Genomic DNA, 20,308 nt, shown 5'->3' with positions numbered 1-20,308 from the left:
TTTTGCACCCGCCGTCCGCTGGGTTAGCAGCGGCAAGCTATGCGGGAGGGGGAAGGGTGTGCCAGGGCAAGATCAAGTTGTAGAGCTACAGGCGCACCCTGGAAGCAATCGGGGCATCAATATATTTATCATAATTCCAAGTGCCTAGTGTCCATCAAAGGAACCAACAAGTAGCGAGGGTACCTGAGCGGTACAGGCTAGATAGAGCTATGCAGAGTCAGTTTAATGAGGAGTAAGCATAACAAACCTACCCTTCTAGTCAGTCCAGCGCTGATGTGGGAGAGCGAGCGCCTTCTCTCCCAGGAGAAGTTCGGGCAGGTTCGTGAGCACGCTTGTGGTCTTTTAGGAACAGTTCCACCTGGGACGGGTTCTGAAATATGTGCGTCTTACCATGGGTGACCACCCGCAGGCGCGCCGGGTAGAGCATGGAGTATCTAATATCGCTTTGAAGTAGACGCTTCTTGACTGCTCCAAACTTACGGCGTGCCTCCTGTACAGCCTGCGTGAAGTCAGGGAAAAATGAGAGCGTAGTGTTTTCATATTGTACAGGTTGTTTCTCTCGTGCCAGGCGTAGTAACGTATCGCGCTCTCTGTAATTTAGGAAACGGATAAGGATTGGTCTCGGGGGCGCTCCGGGAATGGGACGAGGACCCAGGGAGCGATGGGCCCGCTCCACCACAAAACATGGGGAAAAGGCCTCCGTGCCAAATAGTTCGGATAATAACTTCTCTATGAATATTTCCATTTTCCCTACTACTGTTGATTCTGCCAGACCCACAAGGCGCACGTTGTTTTGTCGCGAGCGCGCCTCCAAGTCCTCGTTCTTATCGGCTATCACTTTCAATAACCGTTCCATCTGCGAGACTGTGTTGGCATTCGCTACAGCGCCATCCTCAAGCCCCGAAATGCGCTGCTCCGTCTCCTTGACCCGTTCCTCCTGTTGGTCCAGTCGGTGCACCACAGAGTCCAGTCTTCTGGACATGTTATCGATCTTTGAGTCGATGGAGGAGAGACTCGTCTGCATGTTGAGAAGGAGCGCCTTCCAATCCACTTCCTCCGCCTCTGTCCCCTCCGAGTCCCCTTCTCCCGTCAGTGGGGTGCGGGTTTTCTTCTTTTGGGTCTCGAAGGGGAGCTTAGATTGTTTATGATCTGTCTTCCCCATGACTCTGGCGGGACAGGCAGCGTCTTCCCCCACTCCAGAGCGGGCCCCTCCGATCAGCGCAGATCTAGGCAGGTATGTCGCGCCGCAATACCGCCGGTCCGTTTTCCGCTTCAGACTCTCTAATTCCCTCGTGATGTTAAACTCTGGCGTTAGAGACGGCCTCCAAGGTCAGGAGCCGAATCGCGGCAGCATGTCAGTTCGTGCATATGCCGCCCGGTCAGTGGTGGGGTAACGATGGACACCCCTCACCGCCTTGCGTGCAAGCCCCTGCCCGATAGGTTGACGTATTTATGGACACCAAAAACGATGTGCGTGGGGCGAAATGTCAATGGGGAGCCCTCCACCACCTCCCGATGAAACCTCTCCAACCAAGCAGCGACGTTCCTCACCTAAAGCTTGTGGCGGGGTTCGGCAGGGCGATAGGAGCCTGCGGGGCGCTCCTACAGTAGGCTCCCCCTCTCTGGACGGGCTCTCAGGCGTCTGGGTGCTCCTCTTTCGCAGATAGGGCGCATGGGATGCCGTCCCCTAGATGTGCGGGCCTCACCGGGGTTGCGCGCTGTGGCAAAGCGCTCCTCCGGTGCTCCCGGGCGGCAGGCTCGTCAGGCGGCTGTCAACCCGCTACTCACTTCGCCTTCGTGTCCCTCTATCTCCTTTGCATCGTGTCGGCTGCAGGCTCCTCAGCGCTGTCTCCGGCAGTCCGGCGATGTTTGGTGCCCCCGGCAGTCCCGGGCCTAGGGACCACGTGTGAGCACCGGAGTCGCGTTACGTGCCCGCCATCTCTCCTGCGCCGGCGGCCAGCAGTGTCTCCCGCGGGGCCTGTCAGGGCAGATTGCGTCGCCGTCTCCGCACCAATTTTCGCCAAACTTGCCTCAGATGTGCAGCCACCTCTCAGGAGTCAACGAGTGTCGTTTCTATCAGTGGCCAGGGTACAGGATGGGTATGGCGGATGTTTGAATTGCCCGGCTGGCGAGAGCCTCACATAAGTGCGGCCATGTCGGTCTGGCGCCCTCTAGCGCCCCCCCAGGAGCAAATTCAAGACTTGCGTTGAGAATCAGCTCTCCTGACAAAGCGAACTTGCCTAGTTCCCCTGTGTGCAAGTAGATACATAGAGCATGTTCAAGTCACCCAAAGGAGACCGAGAACAAGTTGGTTTATGATTGGACAACACACCGGCGCTCACAGTGCAGAGCTTGGTGGGGCGGACATTCACATCTATTCGTGCTCTACTCCGGAGTAATATGTAAATCTCTTTGTGTAAGGGGGATGTACGAGGCTAAGGCTCACTGGGGTTTCCATTGATGCATCTGGTGTGCTGGTTTGATGACCGCTGTTTGTAGGTCATATTTGTTTTGTGTATTACACCACCCACCTCCACTTTTCCCTTAAATTGGTTTGTTTTCATGCGTAATGTGCTTATGTTAAGTACAACAGGACTCCCTCTGTTCTTGGTTTCCTTTATGTGACTTTAACATGGAGTAGCAGGGTTTTTTTCGCTGCAATCTAAATTATTGCTTCTGATATAGAGCAACGTCGTTTAAACTTAGAAATTCCCAGTATATCTCGAATGTAAAATACAAAGCGGACATGGTGGAGGAATTTGTTGGAAATAATTAGCAGCTATTTTCTTTTTTTTCATTTCAGAAATCAATCTATTACAGATTTCTTCAAACCAACTCCGAATTCATCAGGTACTTCTTGAAATTTCTAACTAAACAAATCATTTTTTGAGTGGCTTATACACTTCAAACACTTGTATCCAAATTGATTTACTACTAACACATTTTTCACATTCTTGAGTGTTTTTCGCATGAAAAAAACTGCAGGTTCTTTGTTGCAACAATGAGACGAGTTTAGGAAAAACGTTTGTTTGGTTTGTAGGTTTGACCTAGAATACAGGTGGCAAGCTAGAGAATTAATGGAAAGAGTCGAGGCATGGTCCTAGCTTGGTTGTAGTGGTTCATGCACGAGCCCAGCCACCTAGAAAAACTGCTTCTAAAATGTCTGAGTACTTTCACTAGACATGCTCTAACATTGCTCCCTTTTCCCCCCACACCTCACACCTTTACTTCTATTCACACGCTCCCTCTTTTCCTCTGAATTCTTTGCTCTCATTTTCTTTTCCCCGTCTCTCTTTGATCCAGCCTCTTCGTCTCATTCTTTCCTGCTCTTTCTCTCTCTTCCTTTTATAATTTTTTTTCTCTTTCCCTTCTGTGTATTACTCTCTCCGTGCAAAATGAGTGGCAATCCGGAATCATGTAAGCCAAAAAAGAAAACCGGCACCGCTGTAGTGGCAGCATACTTTAGCATGTCAACCTTGGGAAGGCCTGGGAAGGGAACTGGAGAAACAATGAGCCTCTCTGTTGCTGTTACAAGTGTATCCTTCACTCTTTCAAATACATTTTTCTGAATGTATCCTATGACATTTAATTTGCTAAAGTGGAGGGTGCATTTTTATAATTCTAAAGCACTTTATGGCATTCTGCTGGGAAGCAGTTACTCGAGGTACTGTTGGTTGTGCAGTAATGCGAGTACTACGTCGGAAAAAACGAGTATTTGTATTACATGGGGTTGGGTTCAATCGGTGTCCTTTATAAATAGGAAACCAAAGGTGGTGGTAAATGATCTCTATTTATCTGCATATATTCGGGTGGTGAGGAAATGTGGAGTTTTTTAAAATATATATTTAGCACCTCAAAGCGAATGTTCCCTGGTTCACTTAGAGGAGCCTATCGCTTCTGTAATTTGGACAGGCTTCTGAAATTTCAACCTTCAAAACACATACAAACTTAATTTAAGTGGTAATAGTTGTTTAATGTGCTAGATTTCCCCCCTCAAATAGAGACTGCTTTCAGCTGTGGGTCGGGCTATTTTATAAGTGAGTAGAACCATTCTTCACCAGGGATTATTACTACACAGTCCTTGCGCTCCATAGCTTCAGTGGTTTCATTGAGTTTTCAGGGAATGGGCAGCAGTTTCCCCACTGGCAATGAGTTGGTAGTGTTTCCAGCTGTTTTGTTTGGTTAGTTGATTAAAATAATCTTTAGCCACGGCAGCTTTTCTCAAGGAGTGCAACATTTCTGCACATAGAATACCTTAACATAGCTAGAGGGCTATAGGCCAAAACGCAAGCAAAAGAAATGTGCCTTGCCCTCTGTCTCCTGGTTGGGTATTAAAAGGTAGCAATAACTGGGGTTCATTGTGCCGCTCGCAGTTCTGTGCCACAGTATCCACTACATCCGCGAAAGCTGCAATTTTTCCGTTTGATTCCTCCTCTGTGAACCTCTGTCTTCCGTGTTATTTCACTCCCCTTTGTTTTTTAGGTCTTGCCTGACTCAGCGCATGCGCTGGTCCAGCGAGACTTATTGAGAGGGCTCCAAAAAGTGCTACCAGGCCAGCCTAGAGCCACAGTGCATGTGCGCGGGCGTGTGCACAGCGCTTGACCGCGATTACTTTGACTTTCACGGCCGCACGGCCACTTTGATGTTTGATCGCAATCACTTTCACTTTCACGACCGCTTGGCATAGCCAATAGGTCTTGCCTTTGGGACCTTATAAGTATTTAGTTATGCAACTGTTGCATGGCTAAACACTTATAAGGTCCCAAAGGCAAGACCTATTGGCTATGCCAATGCTTGTTTAATCTGCTGGTAGTTTCTCTTGTTTGATTTGCCCCCGTCTACTCCTTTCCTCTGCTGTAGTTCCCTCCCTTATTTCTCTGTGATCGTTCGTCAGAGCTTTGGAGTGGAAAAGAGGGACTGGCCAGTATCTCGTTTTTTTGTATTTTCATAATGAGTCAATCAAATAAAAAATAAAAAAAAAATTACAAAAAAAAAAAGCCTGCAGCACCGGCCAGTCCTTTTATACCGCACCCAGGGACATTGTAAAATAGTATGAGGTTGTGCAGGAGAGAAAGGGGAGGCAGGAAGCCGTTCGCCCGAGACGACCTGAGCCAAGGCCTGCCGTTTGGTTCAAGACTTCAGTGTCCTCGTCCACCTTATTTGACAGACGATTAAGGATGGGCAAGACCGAGTAAGAAATGGTATGTGTGTATATACTTGTAAGTTTGACAGAGGAGTTTGTGATGTGTTGGTGTATATAGTTGTTTACAGAACGTTCCGATTTTTTCTAAAGCAAGAGATTCTTTGTTTTTTTGGGTGGTGTTAAATTCACTTCTGTTTCATTCTTAGTATTCGCACTGATTCATTCTTAGTATTCGCACTGACATCATTAAAAGTGCAAGTGTGGAGTAGTTTGTGCTCCTTTTGGTTTTGAATGCCTCATATGCTGGGAAGTAAAAAAAAAATATTGTAATCTAAATGGATACCCCCACAACAAGCGGCTATATTTTATTCCTGTATATCCCACCACACTCCCATCTCTCTTACCCCAAAATCCCACTCTTTCAAGATGAGCAGTCAAACCGCAGGCAAGTGTAATTTACTCAAGCAAGATCTGATCATTTACCTCCATCGCCTTCTCATCCCAGTCATTACTTGTGAGTTGAACCCACCACCTTGAGACAGAAAATTCCAGGAACATGCAGCGAATCCACCCCTAACTGGGTGCCATAAAGAGGCTGGAATACTCAGCATCCCCTTCATTTACAAGGGATGGAAAGATCCTGTGAGTTCTTGTCAAAAGAAAGTTTTGTTGTGGCCCATGCATCACAGGTGGGTGGATAATCTGCATCTGCCTAACATATTTTGCTTTAGAAATCCTGCATATTCAGAAGTCAACTTGCATTCATATGCCTTTTTAGCTCTGAAGTAGCAATGAGAATAAATGGTTTGCTCAAGTGGAAGAATTCCTCTTCATTGAGATAGCATCAGTAATTGAAACAGTCCTCTCAGCTGGAAGATCATTTTGTCAACCCTTGATCAGACTACTAAATTAATTCTCCTGGTCTTGTAAACAGAAATATGATGTTTTGGTTGCTATTCCCAAAAATAAACCCGGAAGTCCCTAGCAAAGCAACCTTGATCTTGTATATGGCAGGTCTGGGCCAGGATTTCTAGTAGGTGTCAGGATCTATAGCGCAGTGACACAAGCTCCTCCTGCGGGTGTCTTGGAGCTCTCCAGTAAATGGGTTCGGTTTGAACCAAAGGGTGCTAATGTGGAATATCTTTATTGAATTAGATGGACCTTTTGCCTGGGTCTTGGGAGAAGAGATGACCCGGCCTGCCACTCCATTCTGTCATTGTTGAATGGTCTTGGCCTGCCTGTGTGATCATCCTGTTAACCCATCTCCTTGCAAGTTCCGGGTCTGTTGGTTTTCGGGGGTGCAGAGGACTGGTTTGAACAGTCATGTGGCTGTTGAATTTCACCCATGTTGCCCTGCTAATAATTCCAGTTCCCAGTTAAGTGACTCTGATCTTATGAAAGATGCGCAAGGGTAGGTCGTGCCACTGGTGCCATTGGATGGTATGTCCCCTTTGCAAATATATGCTTAGTCACTCTCCAGATGTTAGAGCCTCTGTTGGTAATGCATGTGCCGGAACCTGGGTTTTAGTATCCGGATCATTCCTTCTGACCATACTTGTGAGAGCTTGCATAGCAGCCACCATTTGTTATTTCTGAGTATTTTTTTAAAAATAAAAATCCTCAAATGAAGTTTGTCTATGTGAGACTTCCATGCTTCCTTGGGACTTTTCCTCCTTCGGTGATTGGTAATTCTGCTGTGCCATAACCGTGTATCTTAGAATTTCTGCTGTTTCATTGTCGACCAGTGGTAGTGGCTGTTCCCTGACATTGACTGTTGTAAACAACAGGACAAGTAAGATTAGTGTAAAATGTCAGAGGCCTGACCCCGACAACAGTCGAGATACTATTGCTCAAGCCTTTTATCTAATTGGAACAAGACAACCCTTGCTTTTTGATTGAGTCAGGCCTACCCTTCCTACATACACAAAAGGAGCAAATTATGCCTCACATTTTAAAGCAAACCACAGTCTCTCTAAGAACTCAGCTACTGATATTGCAGTTTTTTCAGACAGTAGTGCCAATGGATTGACTTGACCAGATTAAGCATCTGTACTGCAGTTTTGGTACAAAGACTTTTTATGTATAAGGACGTGCAAGTCACAGGTTTCTGAATATCATAATTAACACAGTTTATCTTGATAAGGTTCACTCATTACTGAGTATTTCCCTTAGTATATGCAAGTTTCATCTGCCATTCCCTGAACAGAGTTGGTAACACTCTTACGCATACATAATCATCCGGGCATTCTTTCCATAGGAAAGGACAAATGCAATAGATAGGTGGGTGTGAGCTTGGTGGGACTGGAAATCAAAGTTGAGGGTGTTAGAAATGCACAGCATGGTCACTATGAACTGCATACTCTCTCGCTGGGTTCTTTTCTTTTTCTCAGTTGGATTTGATCAAAGTGTATGTGCAATCATCCCTTTCCCCATTCCCTTGTCTTTACCTAGTTGACCCTGGTTTGATTGAGTTTAGCGAGAGTTCGGTTGCGAATGATCAGTGGAGAATTTACATCACTTCTGCAAGATTTTCTTGGCACTTCCCTCAATTTAGTAGTGCTCCATTCTGTTTTCTAACAGTGGCTTCTTCCTTGGGTGCATTGAACTCTTGTTGACTTTGTTGTATCTTCAAGACCATGCAACAGGCGTTCCACTATGTATATCGAAGGGATATATTCTATTATATTCCTTTTTCCGAAGGTATCTGGGGACCTTCAGGATAGTTGGTCTTAAGAATCAGTTGGTGTATCTGATGACATTCAAACAGATAATCTTCAGTTAATAATTTCTCAGATATTTTGGGGCCATTCAAGATGGTGTTGATGCGTCATCAATCCTGGGCTTTAAGGTTTTGCCACTTTCTATCATTTTAGACAAGTCCTGTTACATCTAGCGAAGTACTGGTCTTCGTTATTACTGGATTTCAGTAACATTAGAAGTGGAAAAATTCCCTTCTTCGGGTAATGGATCTGGTAATTTATCAAATGATCTTCATTTTCACCAGGGGAACCTAAAGGGGTAACTATAATCATCGGTGATTTTGGATGGGCCACATGAAGCAATCGGTCTGTACAAGGTTGATGGCCTCTGGTGGATATTCCTCATTACTCTTGACTGCAAAGAACTGGTGGCACTGCTGTGGGTGTTAACACACATCCATTTCAGATTCAAGACAGACATGTTCTAATCAAGTTGAAGTGGGTCCATGGCACAAGAAGTTCCTGGGATTCTGTAGCCAAACTCTACAGTTTCAGTTTTGAGTACTTCTGTTTGGCCTTTACTTCACTTGGCTCTGCGTTGCTTCACAGAAATTGGGGGACTGTTGGTAGCTTTGCTTCATTTTTAGGGTTGGCTAGATTACGTCCTTGGGCTTGGTAGCAACTAATTGGCAATTGGGGAAAGCATCAGCGTCTGTTATTAAAGTCTGTTATTAAAAAGCTAGCCACATAAATGGACGTTTTTTGCAGTAAAATGTTTTCATCGTCCTTTCTATCGCCAAACATTACTAGGGCGTTTTTTCTGGAGATTCTCGTCTCTTGGCGTAGACTTTTGCATCTCAAGCTAATACTCAGTTGCCATACTTGTGCTCTTATAATATGATGAAGTGAGCATGGGAGTGGATATTCTTTCTTTTCATTGCCCTCTTTTTGCCTTTGATTTCTTGCCCTGATTCCAGTATCTCTATCACAAACCAGGCAAGTAGATCAGAAGTTGTTTGTGGTGGTCATATTTTCGCCCCAGATGATGTGTTCTGTTCCTCTTGATAATGACTTCCTCAATGACGTATTCCCATGAGTGCAATCCTGTTTGGCTATCCCCAAATGAGTCCTTCCCTGTTGTTTTGAAAGAGGAGGTTTATAGAACAATGGTCTTCCTATGACTTCTATTTCTATTTATTCTATTAATTCAGTTACAGAAACTTACAACACTTAAATCTTGTGCTCATCATTGAGGGACATTTTTATATTGGCGTACTCCACATTTTTTTTTGTATGTGAATTTCTTCCATCTTTCAGTTTCTAAACATAGTTTCCCCAAGAATCTTTCACATTTTATCGGATATTTAGACAACAATTTGAGCCCTCGGGCGACATGCAGCAGTTTGAGAGAAGGTTAAATTTTGCATCACGTCTTCCCAAAAGTTTTTCTATTTCCTTTCCCATGTATAGTTGTTTAATACCTTAGTGGGATGCACCCTGGTTGTGATGGCTCTTGAAGGGCATCCTTTTGCACCTTGGGAGTTGGTAGACATTAACTTCCTAACCATGAGGACGATTTGTTTAGTTGCAGTGTTGTCAGTTTGTAAAATTGGGTTGCGTGGGTCCGTTTGTATTATTGTAAGACAACAAATTATTACCCCAGTGTTGTGTGACCACTGCAAATGGGTCCGAGAGACTCCCAGTCATCGTATGGGTGTGAGGAGTCCATTGGGAACTTTAGACTGCAGTCCGCTTTACTTGCCTTGTTGGCTGCCACGTTTTGGCGTGATGGAAGATTTTGGAAGGAGAGGGAGCTAGCGCAATTTTTTACAGGGGTGGCAGGCTCTGTCAAGTTATGAATGGCTGCAGGCAAATACCACAACGACTGAAGGGTATTCAGCCATCACAAATGCGAAGAAGGGAGGAGTCCGATTATAAAGAGACATGATTTCCAGCCCCGGTACAGAATTCTGTCGTAAGCTACAGAGGCACCAAAGGAGCAAGTACTGTTGGAATGATTCGTACCTCATTGGTCAGGAAAAGAAAGAGGGTGGGACCTGTTACCCATGGGAAAGTGTAACAAGAGGGCATAGGGCATCCACAATGGGGGATGATGGAGACTGGATGACTTAAAGACACCCTTTCTTCTCCTAAGCAACTTGGCTCCTGATCTGAACTTTAGGTCACCTAAGGAAAACTGGGTTTTAGTCCAGAATCTATGCAACTTAAAAACGAGGATTATCCTATGTTTCCAAGGGACTGCGAACTCTAGAGAATTGCTCAAACTCCTGTTGGAAATTTGGCAATATCTTTAATCCGGAAAAGACCGTGGAACGTGGCCATGAAGCAATGTGCGCCAAAGTCCCACTCCTCCTTGTGCTAGCCATTCAGACCCACCTAGCCCACCTCTGACTTTCTTAAGTACACCTTAGTTTGATATGTCCGAAGCATGCTGGGTATACAAACCTCTTAATGGCTCCTACTTAGTGATGGGCACTGCTTGTATTCACTGCACATTCCTGTCTCAAGTAGATGGGTTCACCTCACAAATAACAATTGGTACGAGGATGAGGAGGACTTATGGTAATGAATATTACCAGTAAGAAATTAGCCAATTATCCTGCAAAACAGTGTAATGTAGATATTTAATATAGAAATCCTAAAGTTTAGTTTGGCATTTGTGATGTTTAAAATGATGCTCATAGCACAATACAGTAAGACCCTGTTTTGTAAACCAGCGTTGGATGCTAATTTGGACAGAAGTGTGCTGCATTGAAACTGGGACCGACTGTTTCTTGCTGCTTCCACTACTCTTGCCTTTTTCATTCCCTCTCCAAATCTAAGTTTCTGTTGAAGCCTCCTGTGTTTCCATGTAGAGTGCTACTGCATGTCTCTGGCTCTTTAGTGCCAGCACAACTTCTCCTGCCCCTAAGTTGGAGCACAAAGATGGCTTCTTTGTGACTAAACTGTCTTTATTTCCTTTTCTTCTGCCTTACTTGGGCAGCTCACCTATGTGACCTCTTCGCTTATTATGCTGTCAATTGGCCTTAACTCAACTAACAGCTGCATATATGAACTTTGTTGACTGAGCTGATTGTGCATGTGCATTAGTATTTAGTTTCTGTGGCCAAAACTACATCTTTCTTGAGAGAATCATTGTCTCGACTTTCTCCCTGTTTGGGCCTGGACAAACCCAAAGAACTGTATCAAGACGCCTATCCCGCCATATATTTTATTTTCTCAAGATGATCCCTGCGCTAGTATCACTTAATACCACCCTCCCAATGTACAATTTCGGTAATTTCATTTCTGCACACGTGCATGCATGATCAAATTTCCTCACGTTTACTGACTCCTCACCTTGTATTTTCTACGAATCATCTGAGTAGCATACATTGTTGTTATTAACATTGCCTCTGAGTGCTAATAGAGACTCATACCTTTCAGTGTTTGTGAGATTTCTTGCATACCAGATTCTCATTTGACTTGTGAAGCTGTTTAATCAGTGGTGCATTTTTGGTTCATGTACCGTTTCCAGTAAGCATGTCTTATGGTGTTCAGGTTATTACACATGCACAATTGGCATTTAGTATGCCATTAGGGAGCCGTTATGACCACATACTGGTTCATTTGAAATTTGGTTTACAATAAAGTTCCCTCCAATAACAAACTCCTTGTAACACACACACTTTGGGAACATAATTGGCTCATTCTCTGTTTAATCTAATGTGTTCTATTGGTCTTTGTGTTTTTTTTTGTCTTACTGGTTAGTGCTATTACATGTATGTTCTGTGGGATGTTTTCTGTTGGATGCTATGTAGTTGTAGAGGCATTCTAGGCCATGTTAGCTAATTCAATTTTTTTGTTTGCCTGCTAACAAGGAGCATTAGAGGGTACAATTCCTTAATTTGTTTTAAGGTTCTAAGAGTTCATTTTGTGTAGTTCAGTCCAATTGAAAATGTAGTTGATTTTGCAAAACTTTCTACCTATTTTTCATGAGAAAATGTCTCCTATTTCTAATATGTATTTCACGGAGTAAGGTTTTTACTCGAATTTTGAGAATGTATGTGGCTATTTGTTTGTACCTGCAAAGATTCTCTCTGTTTTGTCCACCAAATAATTTGGGGTTATGAATCTGAGGATAATCAATGGCATCTCCGAGTGTGGGGTTTGGCTGGTCGGGACGGAGATTGTGAACTTAAATGTTTTAATACATCTAATATTACTAAATAGAATTGCTGCCAATAAAGTCAATTTAAGGCAGGCAGAGTTTTGCCTAAAGCGATTTCCAAGGAAAGTAGAGGGATACTTGATTTCCTGGAAGGGTATCTGTATTTAGAAAGGCTCACTATTTGTAGGCTTCACTGCCTGCGAAGGGCATGGGCAATTAACAGGTACTCCACTACTAAAAGTATTTATGAAGTCTACCTAGATGTGTGTTACAAGGTCAAAAGAAAGGCACTCCTTTCCTAAGGAAAGCTATGAGGTCCATCCCAATGTGAAAACTGGCAGTATAGACCGTTACTGGGTTTCTATGAAATGTAAGGGCTACGCATTGATTTTTGTTTACATAGAAACCCAGTTTTTAGTTTCTTGGTAAGCATTTCTAAGATCCTTCATGAAGCATGTTCTGCAGAACATAAGGAGTTACTCAATTACTATTAGAAGTGGATCCCACCCAAATTCAATATACCCAGAACACAGAAAATTACTCCTTTAGCAAGAAAAGTGGGTGCAGGGTCTTCAAGCCAAATTTTGTTAGTATGTAAAGACGTTCGTAAGGTATACTCCAGTGGATTTATTAGCAGTCTAACAAATTGGTTTGTTACCAGGAAAGGGGTTTGTATTTGTGGATGCGGTTTCGTGCAGTCCTCCCTGCAAGAGGCTGCAAAGAGCATTGAGAGGGGTACTCTGTTCCTATTCATGTATGTACAGGGGCCACCAGAAGCAATGGGGGTGATATTATGGCTTTCATCTTAAGTATCCATTTTCTGTATTAGTCTAAGGATTACTAATTTCAGTCTTTGTATATGCTGATTACAATGCAAGCATTTGTTACGTAGTTGATCAATTTGAGAAGCTGTGGGTCCTCATGGTTTGTGTGTTTAAAACATGAACACAATCTATCTTGCTTGTATCAGCTGCATAGTTTGTCTGGTGGTCCAAGATTTAGGTAATCTGTTTTTGCCATATTGAGACCAGGTAGCAACCCCCCCCCCCCCCACCGCTCTCCCCATTATTTGCTCAACTTCATGTTGGTTGCGTGTTAGTAAGACACTGTGCACTTTTCATGGTACTGCATGTGGGACTGTTAGTCTTCCTTCTAATAATATAGGTCACCTTAGCTCGCTGCCTTTTCTGTTTTCTCCTGTTACCTGATTGTAATCTTTGACAGTTGACAGTCAATCAAGTAGGCTGTGAGTTCCCTCCTCCTTTTATTTGTACTGTCTTGTTTTGTATCTTCTTTGACTGTTACTACACTCTTTTTGACTCTGTAGTATCACTGGAACTGAACAGTGTTTGATTTATCTTCTCCAAGTTTGTTCACTCTATCTCTGTAGTGGATGCATTCAGCTTCCTGACCAATACTATATGCTTTGCCTCCTTTGTGTTTTTAGGTCCGTTGCATCCCAAACCTGTACTGGCATGGGAATGCTGCTCTCTGTTACTAAGGCGGCATTAAGACACCCTGCACATACAGTGGACCATTCTTATCCAGTACTAAACTAGTATCAGATGAAAAAATTAGCCAGTGCATTCCTCATTTGTAGCCCTGGCTGAGGTCATGTGATAACATTTGAGTTATCCTAAAAATATACTTAAAGATAAGTAATTTTATATTTATTAACCTACTGTGTACATTTGTATGGGCACAATTTTTGTTTTGGCATAGTTGCACTGAAGGAAAGTAGTTGGATATATCACATATCCTTACTTTGCCAAAGAATTTTATGTTGCTCTTTGCTAATAGCAAGGTTGACAGATGATTACTCCTGCAAATGTCAACTTGCTTGGAAGCAGGACGTGGACCATATTGCTAACTAAACCAGTTTGCAGCCGCATTTTCATAGCACGAAGTTGACTGTTCAGAGGTCCTTTTGAACTTTTTTGGTTTGAGACTTATTTATTTTTTTTTTTAAACAAACTTTATTAGGTCACAGAACAAAATGCAGTCAATCCCCGTCCCCCATAGTCCTCCCCCCAGCCAAATCAGGACATCTTGCAATAAGCACCCCAGCACATAAGCTACATCTGTACAGCATTCAGCCCAATAATGTCCGTGCTACTAGGTAGTGCATCCACAGGAGTAATCCACCATGAGTGTGCGAGACAGCCAAAATACCCCCCACCCCATCTCCCAACATCCCCCCCAACGAGCCCCTCCTCCCTACCCACCCACCCAAGCATTTGGTTTGAGACTTATACCTACTGTCCATGTTTATTCCTTTAACAGGCCCTCTTTCTTCCATAATAAATAAAAGAAGGGCAAGAGCATGTACTTTTCAGATGCTCACCACCAATCTGGTAGTTGAGAACATTATCTTAGTAGTGTGAATGAATGTCTGATGGGCTTCTATTCAATGGGAAAGCTATTTACGTGATTGGCTGGAAACATGCTTAGCTTTTCAATTAGTGTTTAGCTCGAGACAGATGCCAGCTCCTTACTGGCTGATTGCTTTTGTATGTTTATGGGCAGTCACCAGTCTGACGTAGCTGAAGACGCCCGTTATCCATGTGAACAGATTTCTGTTCAGTGCTTTTTAGTCACACCAAGTCCACAGCTGAATTTGGTGTCATTATACAGCTTATGCTGCATGATCAATTGAAACACTCAGCCTCTATGTGACTCCCAAGCTCATCACCTTCAGCCTGCTGTCCACCGTGGGCCTGCTGTCTCCTGGGTATGCAGCACCATCGCGAGCTTCAGCCATTTGGTGGAGTTCAGTGCCACTAAAAGTGTGGTGAGTTTGGCTCTGTTCTGTTCCTGCCCCCCATTGATCCACATTGCTGCTTTACGTGACCGATCCACATTGCTGCTTTACGTGACCTAACTGTGAGATATGTGCACTTCTGATGAGCATATGATGATGTATGTCTGTGTTAGGGAGGGGGGTGGTTCTGCTATTGTTTCCCATGCCCTCTCCTTTGTGGCAGAAAAAAATTGTGCATTTCAATGCCTTTGTTGTACTTTTTCTGTTTGTAGTTTTAAAGTGTTTTTAACCAGCACTGTTTGTTCGGTCATTGCTAGTTTTCCATGTTGGGACGCTATGTACAGATGAATTCTTTTTTATGTCTTCAAAGCAAGAACTGTGTTTGCTTCACAATTGAATGGAAATATCAACAATGATTTGGGCAAGTTGGCAATTCCTGGTCCTGAACAACTTGGAAGAAGAATTAAAGTATCCTCTCCTGCTAGAAAAAGAAGGAAGATGCCTTGCCCATCACCAAGTAAAAGCCCGATAATTGAAGCTTTCAAGAGGGGGGTCAAGCATATAAAATCGCCGACTCCAAACACATTTGACAGCAGCTGCGTAAGAAGCAAGGAAACCCTTCCATCCCTAAGCAGCTGTACAAAATGCCATGAGAACATTACTCCTCAAAAGACTGTAATGAGAGACCTCTTTTTAAGTAAAGAGTCTTCATTGCGTGCTACTTTGAATAATAAAGTTAAGAAAAAAATTGGAACTGAGGAACAGTCTGTTGAAGCAAATGGGCGTTTCTCTTTGGAAAACAGTACTGAACAGAAGGTAGCATGCAAGCCAATTGGAGGAGTGGACTCTGAGGGCATGTGGTCACAGGCTCCAAAAACCATCTTGAAGGACCGTGGCAAAGGATCTGGGAACTTAGAGAACATATCACTTCAGCACCAAAGACTGAAATCTTCCCTAAGGATGTCTCGTAATTTAACTGACCCTGATTTACAGATAGCTGTGGAAACCACTCTCGCTAACGTTGAAGAAAGAGGATTTAACCCTAGATGGGAGCAATCGTTGCAGCAATCATGGAATCAAGAGAGTGGATCTTTATCAGGAGTAGGCAAAATTTCACCCCAGGTAGGTTGTCTGCTGCATACTTTTATTCTGAGGAGCAGTCATTCTTTCAAACGGGTATCGCACAGACCTACATTTTATGCTTATGCCACTATGTTTCATGTTGCAGTACTGCTGATTGAGCTCCATTGCTATAATACACTGATTTTAGTGTGAGATTTCACCACATCCCCCTGAGCCACTATAAATACTAATGTGATGCTTAGAGTTGTACGCAGTAGATGGGTAAGATTGCCAAGTGTAGTGCAGCTGTTTATTGTTTTTACAGTTCACTAAGTTATTTTTATTTACATTCTGTGAAACCTGTGCAGCATCTCCTACCTGATGGTTGTAAAAACTACACACTAGAGTTTCTTCTTCTAGTCTGTAATTGTTTGTACACATGCCTCCCTTTTATACATTAAGTAAGGGGAGAAAAGGATGCATTGTGTTTTGTGTGCAGAATATTGTAGAAGTACGTTCCTCCAAAATCATTATCCTCAACCAAAATTAATTTTCTTTGATTTCACTAGGAAAATGGAGCTCATGCAATAAATGGACATGGTTTGGTACAACAAAATTTCCCAGGTAACGAAACTCCCTTGTTGTCCTAGAATGCTATGATATTTTGAAAAATATTTCACATTGAAAATCTGACTGTGTTTTTCAATGTTTCTTCTTGATTTCCATGTTTCTTCTCTTGAATAGATAGTTCTTTGTATTGCACAGATCATTTTTGTTTGGTTTTGCAAGTCACATGGATTTTAATTTTAATTCCTAACTAGGTAAACTAACCTCTGCATTACCTCATAAATACGCATTCTTAACACCATAAATTCTTGCAAAAATAGGCATTGGTTTAATCTAGTCAACCAAGTAATAGGACCATTTCGACGACTTCTGATGTAATTCTCTTGCTTCCTCCGTAGCTAACATATCATGCTTTGATTGTCATGATTTCTAATGCTGGAAATTCCGAAAGTAATACTATATGTTGATCTACTTCATTCAGTGTTAATTAGTTGTATATAGCTAGCAGGGGAAGCCATTATCACAAATTTACTTGCCACTACATCTTTTCCTCTTGTCTTCAGTTCTGCAAACCAAAGACGTAGAAGAACTCGCAGCCACCTCTGTCAGCTGTGGTTTTACAGGTAACTGACGAGTAAAGACTGCTTACAGCAGATCTTACAGAGGCTGTTGGCATGATGGTGGCTCTCTTCTCTGATAAAGAGCACGGTTTAAAGTGGGAAAGGGTAGTGAAGACAGAGTGTGGTCAGGATGATGGCAGGGACAAGGCATATGTTGTGTTTGGAGAGGGGACAGTACTGGTAAGGATGCTGGAAGTAGGGTAACTGGACCCAAAACAAATCTGAGTTGGCCAGGGCCTGTGATAGAGGTGGTGGCAGGACGTCAGATCTATTATTTTTGAAATCTAGTAGGGGAGGCGGCCAGAAAGAGTTATGCCTACCCAATGAATGCCATATTAATACACAGCTAATTTAAGAGCGAGGGAATAACTGGGAAGGCATGCGTCAAATAAAATTGTACATGGGTAGCTGTAATAATGTGGTTTCAATGTATTGCTCCAAGTGACTAAAGGCATTTTAAACCTTCTCTTGTGGTCCATCTGATGCGACTTGTAACTACATAATGGAAAACAGCAGAATTATCGACAGCTAACCCCCCTTTGATTCTATAACTCCATATTTTGTTGTTACCAACATATTAATCTCCCCCCACCACTCTTTTTAATATTGGATATCTCTTCCCAGGACAGAACAGATGCTACTAAAGTGGTATTGAGATGCTTCCCAATTGAAGAGAATCTTTGAGATGCAGTTTTTTTTGCATTGTTTGAAACGCACATACAAACATATTTAATCGGAATGCTAACCATATTTGAACACCAACTTATCTGGCAAGATTTTGTTTTAAAAAGAGGGGAAATCTCCTTATGTCTTGTTCCTATATACTCTGAAAATCTTAGGGGTTCTTGTGGTGTGCTTCTCCACAGACAATTCAGCATGTCCAGCTACAGCATTGGATAGTATATGAAATGGCACTGTTCACATCTCTGTTTCAGGCATTCTTGTAATTCTTTTAAGTGCTTCTATGTATTCAGTGAATCTAGTGAGCCTTTTTGTTTTATTCAAATCTTTATTTTAATTTTTTTTCTTTTTAACCACCAGAACCATCACTAGTAGTAGTAGTAGTACAGAAACCAAGAACCCCAACACCACTCGTTTCTATCAATTTTGGACAAACATGCGCATATCAACACAATGACAATTTTTGATGGATAGACCGTGATTTGCTCTTTATAATTCCTAACAATTCTGTCTCATTACTATCATACAGTGCCATACACTTCATAGAATATGAATATCATTATGGCTATCTTCGTGACCCAACATATACTGTGTACCCCAGACATCTGTAGGCATCAGTGTCTTCGGTTACATCATTGCGCATACTTCTGAATTAGTATTACAGTGTTAAATCTTTTAGCTAATCTTTAACGCTTGGTGTTCTGCCCCCAACACATAACGATCCTTCTTAATGCCATACATATTTAGAGCCAGTAGAGTGTATTTCCGGGTGAAGTTTAGATTTTTCCTTTGCATATCCCAACAAAGTGACAAAGACCTCTCTAATCTGAAACCAATCATTCCATAAGCTCTTTAAATATCTGCGACCAACACTCCTATATGGGAGGACATTATCAAGCTAGTTGAATGAAGGCAGCGTGTCATAATTCTCTTGTATGACCAGGCCCAGATCAGAATGATGATCTACACCAAAGTATCCGATAGGTGATTCCAGCCATTGTATCGGGTATTTAAACTCTTCTATTGTGGTTGTTCTAGCAATAGGCACCATTATATTTTTTAAATCCGTTTATAGCCGGTGGGCAGAGGTTTTGAAATCTCTGATTATGGGATTGAGGTAACTGTCAGGGTTTGTAACCATTATCAGAATGTCCTCTGCATTTAGCGCCTGTAGGATTCTGTGAGAACCAAATCTTAGCACGTTGTCGGAATGGAACTCTCCAAATAGGCTTCCAACGGGCTCTGTTATAGCCAGAGCAAAGAAAATTGAGGATAATCTGCATCTCTGCCTTGCCCCCTCCCAATTAAATATACCAGTTAATATTTATTGTAATTCTGACAGTTGAAGAGGTGTATACCAATCTTATCCACTGCAACATGGAATTGCCTATCCCCAGTCTTTCCAAACCCACCTGTAAGAATGGCCACTCAGCAGAGTCGAAAACCTTGGTGGCATAGAGAAATATTGCTGCCACCTTGATCTCTGGGTTGATTGGTGTGTAATGGTGAATAGTGTCTGCAAATTAACCACTGTCAGCCTGCTGGGACGAACTCTGGTTGAACTGGAAGCACCATGTCCTGCATAAGGGGCATTCACCAATTTCCACGGGTTTTGGCCAGGATTTGTTTGCCAACATTAACCAGTGAAAGTGATCTGTATAAGTCACAGAGGTGTGGAAACTACTTGTAAAGTGATTACTGTGGTTTCCCGTGATTTGGGAGGGTAGTATCGCAATCAAAAAACGGGTGGAGTTAGAGGTTAAGGTTAGGTTCACCCTCCTTACTGAATGCAGTTCCACAACATCTGGCATACCGGAATTAGAAACGTAACCATAGGAAGAATAGGGATTCCACGGAACATGTGCGAAAAACCCTCTTTCCAGAAAGAAAAATTATTTTCTAGAGTCCCCTCACCCACCAGGGTTACCCCTAGATGGCATGCTTCATCATTGGGTCCTCTCCATCCGCTGCGGATTGAGGTGTGCAGCGACTTGCGAACTACGTAGGAGCACTTATTCTAGGAAAATGTGTGGTGCAGTGATATGGAGTGGGAAAAAATAAGTTAATACTTATCTAGTGAGCTAATCATTTATTCCTGCTCCTAGTCAGTATGTTTTAACATCCGGGGTTAATACTAGAGAAAGACCTAACTGTAATGAGTATGGTGTCCTTAGTACTGGGTCGACATGTTTCGAGCTTTCTCCTAAAGCTCTTCTTCAGGACTACACGAGGGCCAGCCTTGTGCGTACCACTCCTAAAGAATCCTGTTAATAGGCAACAATGGGGTGCACACCTAATGTGTGTTCACCAGATATTTAATACATACGGTTGTACACTGACACGCTGTATTTTTGTTTAGGCAGAAATATGCCTCATGATCTGCAGGGGTAGAGGGGCTTGTAGTCACACCTTCGTCAAAGCACTCCTCTCGGAAAATTACCTGATGGCACCCCTGGAGACCGCATAGGGTAGTATTGGCCTGGGCTTCCTCCTACATCAATAGCAATTAGGGGGGCGAATTCCCCAGCATATTCTTTATATATTATGGTTGGCAAGCCTTTGCTTCCCGTGCATGGCCACTGCACGTCTTTGATAACAATTTTA

The 20,308-nt window shown here is 43.0% G+C and overlaps 1 protein-coding gene across 5 annotated transcripts in view; it reads left to right on the top strand.

Moving 5' to 3' along the window:
• The window catches only part of SLF2 (SMC5/6 complex localization factor 2), a 411,151-nt gene that overhangs the window by 30,773 nt on the left and 360,070 nt on the right, over positions 1–20,308 (top strand). For 2 of the 5 annotated variants that reach the window (XM_085606515.1, XM_085606519.1), the window contains exons 2-5: positions 2,804–2,850; positions 15,145–15,896; positions 16,406–16,460; positions 16,967–17,026. In XM_085606515.1, the coding sequence (XP_085462641.1) occupies positions 2,804–2,850; positions 15,145–15,896; positions 16,406–16,460; positions 16,967–17,026 (914 nt within the window). The remainder of the gene's footprint in view (positions 1–2,803; positions 2,851–15,144; positions 15,897–16,405; positions 16,461–16,966; positions 17,027–20,308) is intronic. The other 3 variants (XM_085606517.1, XM_085606521.1, XM_085606522.1) reach the window with 3 other exon arrangements.

The sequence above is a fragment of the Triturus cristatus genome, chromosome 1_2, assembly GCF_964204655.1.
Source record: "Triturus cristatus chromosome 1_2, aTriCri1.1, whole genome shotgun sequence".
Taxonomy (NCBI): Eukaryota; Metazoa; Chordata; class Amphibia; order Caudata; family Salamandridae; genus Triturus; species Triturus cristatus.
Note: the sequence above shows the minus strand (reverse complement) of the source record. Positions and strands in the feature narration are given on the sequence as shown.